A 9,994-nucleotide genomic window follows, 5' to 3' on the forward strand; every position below is an offset into this window, starting at 1 on the left:
GAGACAAAGGAGATATTTATAAGAAATTTATTTCAAAGTTCAGATTATATTTAACAAAGCGATATTCCAGAGATAAATTTTTAAGGTACAAAGTAAACACTAAAGAAGATTTAAAAAAAATAAAAAGAGTTTTAAAAAAAGAAGATTTTAGAATAGTTGGAGAAAGAATGTAGTGGAACTTGCATATTATATAAAGGAGGTTGATTTTCGTGCTCTAAGTATAAAAGAATCATTGTAGGTATTATGTTCCTCTACAATCTGAAAAAGGATCTCAAATTTGTCTATTCTGCCCTGGAGAGCATCAGGTGGCTAAGGAAGTCATGTGTTCTGACTTTTATTATAGCCAAGAATTTAATATTTCAGTATTTTATCTGCTCTTCTAATTTCCCTCTGATTCTTCTGACTGCTTTTTAACTTAAAGTCAATATTCTGTGGGATTATTTGATAATAATAATTTGTGTATTTATTAATTTACTCATGAAGCCTGATGATACTCCAAAGTATTCACTGGACTTTCACATCACATAGGACCAATAGATGAGCCATGAAATCCGTAAGGGGAGGTATTTCCATCAAATATCAGCCCTGGTCTTTAGAACGGAACATTTTTACTACCTTATCTCGGATGTGTTTGGTCTTCACCCCATAGACAAGGGGGTTGAAGAAAGGTGGAACCAGTAGGTAAAGGTTGGATAAGGTGATGTGTATATATGATGGAATATATGATCCAGACCTGTGGGTGAAAAAGGAAAAAAAAGCCAGGAGATAGAACTGGAAGAAGACACATATGTGAGGAACACAGGTATTAAATGCCTTCAGACGTGCCTCTTTCTGGGGCAGGTGGAAGACAGTAATAAATATTTGTACATAGGAGAGGTTGATCAAAATGAAGTCCAGGCCACCAACAATAAAGGCTCCAAGGAGACCATAGAATTTGTTGATGGAAACATTTTCAGTGGCAAGCTTCACAAGGGCCATGTGTTCACAGTAGGTGTGGGATATTAACTTGGTTCTGTAAAATTTCAGACGACACTTTATGAGCAATAGGCATGGGATGACCAGAATGGCAGGCCGCAGTATCACCCCAACAGCAGTGTGTGTGACGAGTTGTCGGGTGAATATGGTAGCATGTCTCAGAGGATAACAGATTGCTACATAGCGGTCCAGAGCCATAGCCAGCAGGACCCCTGATTCGATACCCTGAAATGTGTGGATGAGCCACATCTGAAAGAGGCAAACATCAAAATAGATCTCTGGCAAGTGGAACCAAAAAATTCCAAGCATCTTAGGGACAATGATGGTACTAAGTGCAATGTCTGTAGCTCCCAGCATGGCCAGAAAGATATACATAGGCTCATGGAGGCTGGGTTCAGTTTTGATGATGATCAAAAGCAGAGAATTTCCTGCCAAAGCAATGATGTACATAGCACAGAATGGAATGCCTATCCAGCACTGTATAGTCTCCAGACCAGGGATCCCAATGAAGGTCAATACAGAGGGCATGAACACGGTGCCATTTGTAATAGGCATGGCAGTTCGGGGCCTTTTAGAGCAAAGGGGTATAGATTGCCAAACTGTGATTCTATGTTTTCTAATATATCTTATTCTTATCCAGTCATAGAATTACTGAATGACAGAAGTAGGAGAACCAGATTCATCAGCTTATTTTTCATTTTTTAAATGAGTCCAGAAATGTCAAAGGAAAGATCAAAGTATGCACGTGGGTCAAATCATCCACCCACACTAAGAGATATCCACTGTATGACAATTGAGTATTTGGACACCATGACTATGATGAGGCCTGCATGATCAGACTGCTGAGTGGTGGTGACCCTCCTCCCCCAATCCATCTTCTCTTCCTTCCAACCTGGTCGTGGAAATCAGAAAGAAAAATAAATAGTTGGAATGATACTGTAGACAGAGAAACATCAAGGCACGAAACAAGAAAATCCACTGTACCCTGAGCCTGACTTTTCTCTAGTTTTCTCTCTCCCTTTTATTCTCCTTTCACTTCAGATTAGCAAATCTGGTTATTTCTGTAGAACATACCAACACTTCTTTGAAAAGAATCAATTGAAGTTCCCTTTCTAGGGTTGAGACTCCATTAATGGGGTCCTAATGACTCTGCACACCTTGAACATCCTGATCACCAAGAGGTTTCCAAATATGCTATAGCTGCGGCACTCTGACTCCATGTAATGGCAGGGGCATAATTCTGAATGGCAATTCTGATTCAAGACACAAGTATTAAATAGGAATGCTTCTGTTAGATAACCACGGACAGTATCTCACGCTCTTTTTTGCACATATCATACAGGAAGGCCAGTTTGACAATATTAAATAAAATCAAAAGGGTTAAAGAGTACCTGGTATAAAAGAGAAACCGTGGGTATCTCAACCGGAACGGACATGAGGAAGAGGCTGAGGTGATGTGGGGGGAGGTCATGGAATGAGATTGGGAGCCCAGGGTTGGCAGAGATGATCCTTGTGTAGACACTGGGGCTGCATAGCGCTGAAGGAACTAGAAAGTTCTAATTTTTATCTTCCACAGAAGCTGACACAAGAAAAATGTGAGGGAGTGGGGCTCTTTGAGAATTATCAGGTGATTCCATGGAGGATAGTTGCCAAATACATAGGTACGGTCAGGTGGAAGTGCCTGGGGAGTCAGCAGAGACAGGAAGAGAAGCCTCCAAGACAGAATTCTCATTACAATATGCAGGTCGCTGCTGAGTACACTTCACACTCCCCAACAACTGCACACCAGCAACTAACCCTAGTTCCGTTAAGGCGCTGACAAGATTATGCATGGGTAATTTTTTTAAAGTGAGCGTAGAGAGATTGCCTAAGTGAGTAGCTGTCTGACTCTAAATGCAGCTGATCCATATGTCTTCAAAGTGGTGTTTTCTTAAGCATTTTGAAACATTTGCCCATAGATCAAGTCATACCCTCCAAATATTAATCTGAGGTTTCTCCCTGGACCCCAACAACCCTAGTTTCTACTCAGAAATTTTAAATTTGGGACACCGTGGAGATTATTCTCCCACATCATCCACCCACAGCAGCATTCCTGGCAGCCCACTGTATGTGTGCTGAGGCCCTTGCAAGCCTGCCCTGCCTGTCTGCTATGCAACCCTCACTCTCAGAAAGACCTCCTCCTGCAGAAGGAACACATTCCCTGCAGGCACTGTCCCCTTTTTGAGTTACGCATCTTTAGTTATAATAGCACAAGATTCAAGTTACCCATGATCTGCTCTCCTTCAAGGAAAACAGCTGCACTTCTGCCCACCTTCTCTGGTGGCATGCTGCTAGCTTCCTTAACCTCCCAATGTTCTAAAGCAGATCCTCCAGTCTATCATGACTGCTGTTGAATTGTAGCTCCTAAAACTTCAAAGTCAGACTCTATCAAAAGTTATTTGTACTCTTTCTTTCTATGATTTGGAAGTTTGCTTCTGGAATCTACATTCACTGACTCTACTTGTGTTCATCCCTCAACACAAAGAATTTCATGCCCAGTTACCCAGCTACTCACTTACTTAGTATCCGGAAGCAGGGGTGGGAAGTGACTGGAGCAGGAGAAGGTTGCTCTTTGCTGGTCCCAGCGGTGGAATATCTGTGTTTTCTGACATAATTTTCCCTGATGACCAAACTTGATAAGCTTTTGCAAATCTTGAGACATTTTTTACTCCCTGTGGCAAAGAAAGATGGTTAGAGCCAGAGGACCAGCCACCATTTCTCAGGAGGAGCGTCTTACTCAATTCCCAGGAGACCTGAAATGTATCTAGTGCATCCAGGAGCTGACAGCATTGAAGTAGGTTCTCTTGGTCAAACAGCACAGTGTGTTCACACTACCACAGATTGGGATTCCTCGTTCTCACTTATATAATGGAGAAATGGAACACAAAATGGGGAATGCATAGCGTGGGACTCCATCTTGCATGAGCAAAGTGGCTGACTTTATGCATTTTAAGGAGAGGAAATTGGAAATAAAACAAATGGGAGCCTCTTCTCACTTATCTCACTTATATACTCTTGGCCATGCCATGGAGATTCAAAGGATTTCCAGATGCAGTACCATGATCCCAGGGAGGAGGACGTTTGCAGGTTATGGGGAGGGAAGTTTGGAAGTGGGAGGGAGCCTATTGCATAGTCAGCCCTCTTGTTCATCTGTCTGATTACTGGGCTATGCTATTTGTTTGTCTGCCTTTAACTTAAGGCCATCTCTTCCTGCTCTTAAGAGAGCATGCCTTTTGGAGTAAGTCCCTCATTCCTTGCATCATAGACAGCGCATATGCCACAGAGACACGTGCCTCCACCCATTGGCTGTTCCATGTGGTTGCCTATTACCCTGGACTCTGCATTTGATTAGTAGCAACACTCAGTTAAAGGGGACCTCAGAGGTGGGAGTGAAGCAGCTCTTCAGTGACTGTGCATACAGCATGACTTTGCGGGCAGCTCTTCTTTATACCTTGAAAAGTTGCTATGTTCCCGAATCTGCAGCATGGAACCACTCTGACCTGGAAAGGAAACAAAAAGGGCATCCTAATTACCAAACAGATCCATGTGTGGATTGAAATCTCTTGGACCACACCTTTGTGTTTCACATGGAAGTTCTCTCAGTAGACCAGCTGTGGTTTGTTCATCAAGGAGAACAGGAAGGATGATATTGTGGTCTGACAAACCATCTCTAGGGATAGCAAAAGTAGATTTGATATAACTAAAGTACAGCATTCTCAAGTCCTGGTCAAATGCCAATGCTAATGGCACCAGTTAATGTGTTAGCGGGTGTGCACATTCCACTGGTGACCTGAGAGAAACGCAATGCCACAGGCAAAATATATATTCCACAATGCTGTGAGGTCGTTTCAACAGCTCATGGTGGGAAAGAGCCAACTTGTGGAAGGAAATAGCTCTGCTCCTTCCTAGTCAGGACTGAAACTTGGGCTGTTTGTGCTTCTGGATATTTATTGTAACACTCCAGAGCTTCATGTCCATCACTGGTAAAATGAGAATAATGCAACAGACACTCTTCTTCTTTTTTTTAAAAAAGATTTTATTTATTTTTTTTATTTATTTCACACACACACACACACACACACACACACACACACAGGGAGAGCTGGATTTTGAATGGTCAACTGTCAGCTGTCTTCTTCTAAATTCAGTATATTCATGCTATTTTTGTTTTTATAATCATATGTTTTAATTAAATATTTGGTAAATAACAGAATAGAAAGCCAATCAGTGTAACTTACCATGTAATCAAAATAAAAATATTATGTGATCATTTCAATAACTACAAAAAAAAATGAAAATATTCAATATGCATTTATTTAAAAGTCATCAGACACTTAGAGTCAAGATGGCGGAGAAGTAGCAGGCTGAGACTACTTCAGGTAGCAGGAGATCAGCTAGATAGCTTATCGAAAGATTGCAAATACCTACAAATCCAACGGGAGATCGAAGAGAAGAAGAACAGCAATTCTAGAAACAGAAAATCAACCACTTTCTGAAAGGTAGGACTGGCGGAGAAGTGAATCCAAAGCGATGGGAAGATAGACCACGGGGGGGAGGGGCCAGCTCCCGGCAAGCGGTGGAGCAACGGAGCACAAAATCAGGACTTTTAAAATCTGTTCCACTGAGGGACATCGCTCCAGAGGCTTAACCAGGGTGAAGCCCACGCGGGGTCAGCATGGCCTCAGGTCCAGCCAGGTCACAGAAAGATCAGGGGTGTCTGAGTGTCACAGAGCTTACAGGTATTAGAACGGGGAAGCCAGCTACAGAGACAGAGACGAGGAGTGAGCTCTGAACTCGGGGTTACCTTGAAGTGGTCGCAGGCTCGGTCAGCTCAGAGCACGGCCAGAGGCCAGGGTGACGGGAGTAATTGGGCGCTGTTCTCTGAGGGCGCACTGAGGAGTGGGGCCCCGGGCTCTCGGCTCCTCTGGGCCGGAGACTGGGAGCCCGCCATCTTCATTCCTGTCCTCTGGAACTCTACGGAACTCTACGGAGAGCACTCAGGGAACAAAAGCTCCCGAAAGCAAACCTGAGCTGATTACTCAGCCCAGCCCCTCGTAAGGGCAGTGCAATTCTGCCTGAGGCAAAGACACTTGAGAATCACTACAACAGGCCCCTCCACCAGAAGATCAATAAGAAACCCAGCCAGGACCCAGTTCGTCTACCAAAGAGTGCAGTTTCAATCTCCAAGACAAGGAGAACAGCGGAATTCCAGAGGAGGAGAAAGTAAAGCACGGAGCTCATGGCTTACTCCCCATGATTCTTTAGCCTTGCAGTTAATTTAATTTTTTTTTCAATTTATTTCTCTTCTTCTGCTAATTTTTTAAATTTTATCCTTTTCTTTTTTAACATTTTTAACTAGTTTATCTAATATATATATATTTTTTTTTTCCTTTTTATATTTTTTCTTTATTCGTTTTCTTCTTTTAATTGTTTCCTATTTTTTTTCTTTCTGAACCTCTTTTTATCCCCTTTCTCCCCCCTCACGATTTGGGATCTCTTCTGATTTGGTTAAAGCATATTTTCCTACGGTTGTTGCCACCCAATTATTATTTACTTGTTCCTTCATTTACTCTTATCTGGACAAAATGACAAGGCGGAAAAATTCACCACAAAAAAAAAGAACAAGAGGCAGTACCAAAGGCTAGGGACCTAATCAATACAGACATTGGTAATATGTCAGATATAGAGTTCAGAATGACGATTCTCAAGGTTCTAGCCGGGCTCAAAAAAGACATGGAAGATATTAGAAAAACCCTCTCGGGAGATATAAAAGCCCTTTCTGGAGAAATAAAAGAACTAAAATCTAACCAAGTTGAAATCAAAAAAGCTATGAATGAGGTGCAATCAAAAATGGAGGCTCTCACTGCTAGGATAAATGAGGCAGAAGAAAGAATTAGCGATATAGAAGACCAAATGACAGAGAATAAAGAAGCTGAGCAAAAGAGGGACAAACAGCTACTGGATCACGAGGGGAGAATTCGAGAGATAAGTGACACCATAAGACGAAACAACATTAGAATAATTGGGATTCCAGAAGAAGAGGAAACAGAGAGGGGAGCAGAAGGCATATTGGAGAGAATTATTGGAGAGAATTTCCCCAATATGGCAAAGGGGACAAGCATCAAAATCCAGGAGGTTCAGAGAACCCCCCTCAAGATCAATAAGAATAGGTCCACACCCCGTCACCTAATAGTAAAATTGACAAGTCTTAGTGACAAAGAGAAAATCCTGAAAGCAGCCCGGGAAAAGAAGTCTGTAACATCCAATGGTAAAAATATGTGATTGGCAGCACACTTATCCACAGAGACCTGGCAGGCTAGAAAGAGCTGGCATGATATATTCAGAGTATTAAACGAGAAAAACATGCAGCCAAGAATACTATATCCAGCTAGGCTATTATTGAAAATAGAAGGAGAGATTAAAAGCTTCCAGGACAAACAAAAACTGAAAGAATTTGCAAACATCAAACCAGCTCTACAGGAAATATTGAAAGGGGTCTTCTAAGCAAAGAGAGACCCTTAAACTAGTAGATTGAAAAGGAACAGAGACAATATACAATAACAGTCACCTTTCAGGCAATACAATGGCACTAAATTCATATCTCTCAATACTTACCCTGAATGTTAATGGGCTAAATGCCCCAATCAAAACACACAGGGTATCAGAATGGATAAAAAAACAAAATCCATCTATATGTTGCCTACAAGAAACTCATCTTAAACCTGAAGACACCTCCAGATTTAAAGTGAGGGGGTGGAAAAGAATTTACCATGCTAATGGACATCAGAAGAAAGCAGGAGTGGCAATACTTATAGCAGAAAATTATATTTTAAGCCAAAGACTACAATAAGAGATGAGGAAGGACACTATATCATACTCAAAGGAACTGTCCAACAAGAAGATCTAACAATTTTAAATATCTATGCCCCTAACGTGAGAGCAGCCAATTATATAAACCAATTAATAACAAAATCAAAGAAACACATTGACAATAATACAATAATAGTAGGGGATTTTAACACTCCCCTCACTGAAATGGACAGTTCATCCAAGCAAAAGATCAACAAGGAAATCAAGGCCTTAAATGACACACTGGACCAGATGGACATCACATATATATTCAGAACATTCCAACCCAAAGCAACAGAATACACATTCTTCTCTAGTGCACATGGAACATTCTCCAGAATAGATCACATCCTCAGTCCCAAATCAGGTCTCAACCAGTATCAAAAGATTGAGATCATTCCTGCATATGTTCAGACCACAATGCTCTGAAGCTAGAACTCAATCACAAGAGGAAATTTGGAAAGAACCCAAATACATGGAGACTAAACAGCATCCTTCTAAAGAATGAATAGGTCAACCAGGAAATTAAAGAAGAATTGAAAAAATTCATGGAAACAACTGATAATGAAAACACAACGGTTCAGAATCTGTGGGACACATATAAGGCAGTCCTGAGAGGAAAATATATAGCGGTACAAGCCTTTCTCAAGAAACAAGAAAGGTCTCAGGTACACAACCTAACCCTACACCTAAAGGAGCTGGAGAAAGAACAAGAAAGAAACCCTAAACCCAGCAGGAGAAGAGAAATCATAAAGATCAGAGCAGAAATCAATGAAATAGAAACCAAAAAAACAATAGAACAAATCAACGAAACTAGGAGCTGGTTCTTTGAAAGAATTAATAAGATTGATAAACCCCTGGCCAGACTTATCAAAAAGAAAAGAGAAAAGACCCAAGTAAATAAAATCATGAATGAAAGAGGAGAGATCACAACGAACACCAAAGAAATACAGACAATTATAAGAACATACTATGAGCAACTGTACGCCAACAAATTTGACAATCTGGAAGAAATGGATGCATTCCTAGAGACATATAAACTACCACAACTGAACTAGGAAGAAATAGAAAGCCTGAACAGACCCAAAACCCGTAAGGAGATTGAAACAGTCATTAAAAATCTCCAAACAAACAAAAGCCCAGGGCCAGACGGCTTCCCGGGGGAATTCTACCAAACATTTAAAGAAGAACTAATTCCTATTCTCCTGAAACTGTTCCAAAAATAGAAATGGAAGAAAAACTTCCAAACTCATTTTATGAGGCCAGCATCACCTTGATCCCAAAACCAGACAAGGATCCCATCAAAAAAGAGAACTACAGACCAATATACTTGATGAACACAGATGCAAAAATTCTCACCAAAATACTAGCCAATAGGATTCAACAGTACATTAAAAGGATTATTCACTACGACCAAGTGGGATTTATTCCAGGGCTGCAAGTTTGATTGAACATCTGCAAATCAATCAATGTGATACAACCCATTAATAAAACAAAGAACAAGAAACATATGATACTCTCTCAATAGATGCTGAAAAAGCATGTGACAAAGTACAGCATCCCTTCCTGATCAAAACTCTTCACAGCGTGGGAATAGAGGGCACATACCTCAATATTATCAAAGCCATCTATGAAAACCCCACTGCAAATATCATTCTCAATGGAGAAAAACTGAAAGCTTTTCCGCTAAGGTCAGGAACACTGCAGGGATGTCCATTATCACCACTGATATCAACATAGTACTAGAAGTCCTAGCCTCAGCAATCAGACAACAAAAGGAAATTAAAGGCATCCAAATTGGCAAAGAAGAAGTCAAATTATCACTCTTTGCAGATGATATGATACTATATGTGGAAAACCCAAAAGACTCCACTCCAAAACTGCTAGAACTTGTACAGGAATTCAGTCAAGTGTCAGGATATAAAATCAATGCACAGAAATCAGTTGCATTTCTCTACACCAAGAACAAGACAGAAGAAAGAGAAATTAAGGAGTCAATCCCATTTATAATTACACCCATAACTATAAGATACCTAGGAATAAACCTAACCAAAGAGACTAAGAATCTATACACAGAAAACTATAAAGTACTCATGAAAGAAATTGAGGAAGACACAAAGAAATGGAAAAA

At 40.7% G+C, this 9,994-nt stretch overlaps 1 protein-coding gene across 1 annotated transcript; it reads right to left on the minus strand.

Annotated features, from left to right (window-relative positions):
* Positions 1-579: 579 nt before the first annotated feature.
* LOC125079748 (olfactory receptor 52A5-like) lies at positions 580-1,530 on the minus strand. The gene has a single exon (XM_047693516.1). The coding sequence runs from the start codon at positions 1,528-1,530 to the stop codon at positions 580-582; it is 951 nt and encodes a 316-aa protein (XP_047549472.1).
* Positions 1,531-9,994: the final 8,464 nt, after the last annotated feature.

This window comes from Lutra lutra, chromosome 10, assembly GCF_902655055.1.
Source record: "Lutra lutra chromosome 10, mLutLut1.2, whole genome shotgun sequence".
Lineage (NCBI taxonomy): Eukaryota > Metazoa > Chordata > Mammalia > Carnivora > Mustelidae > Lutra > Lutra lutra.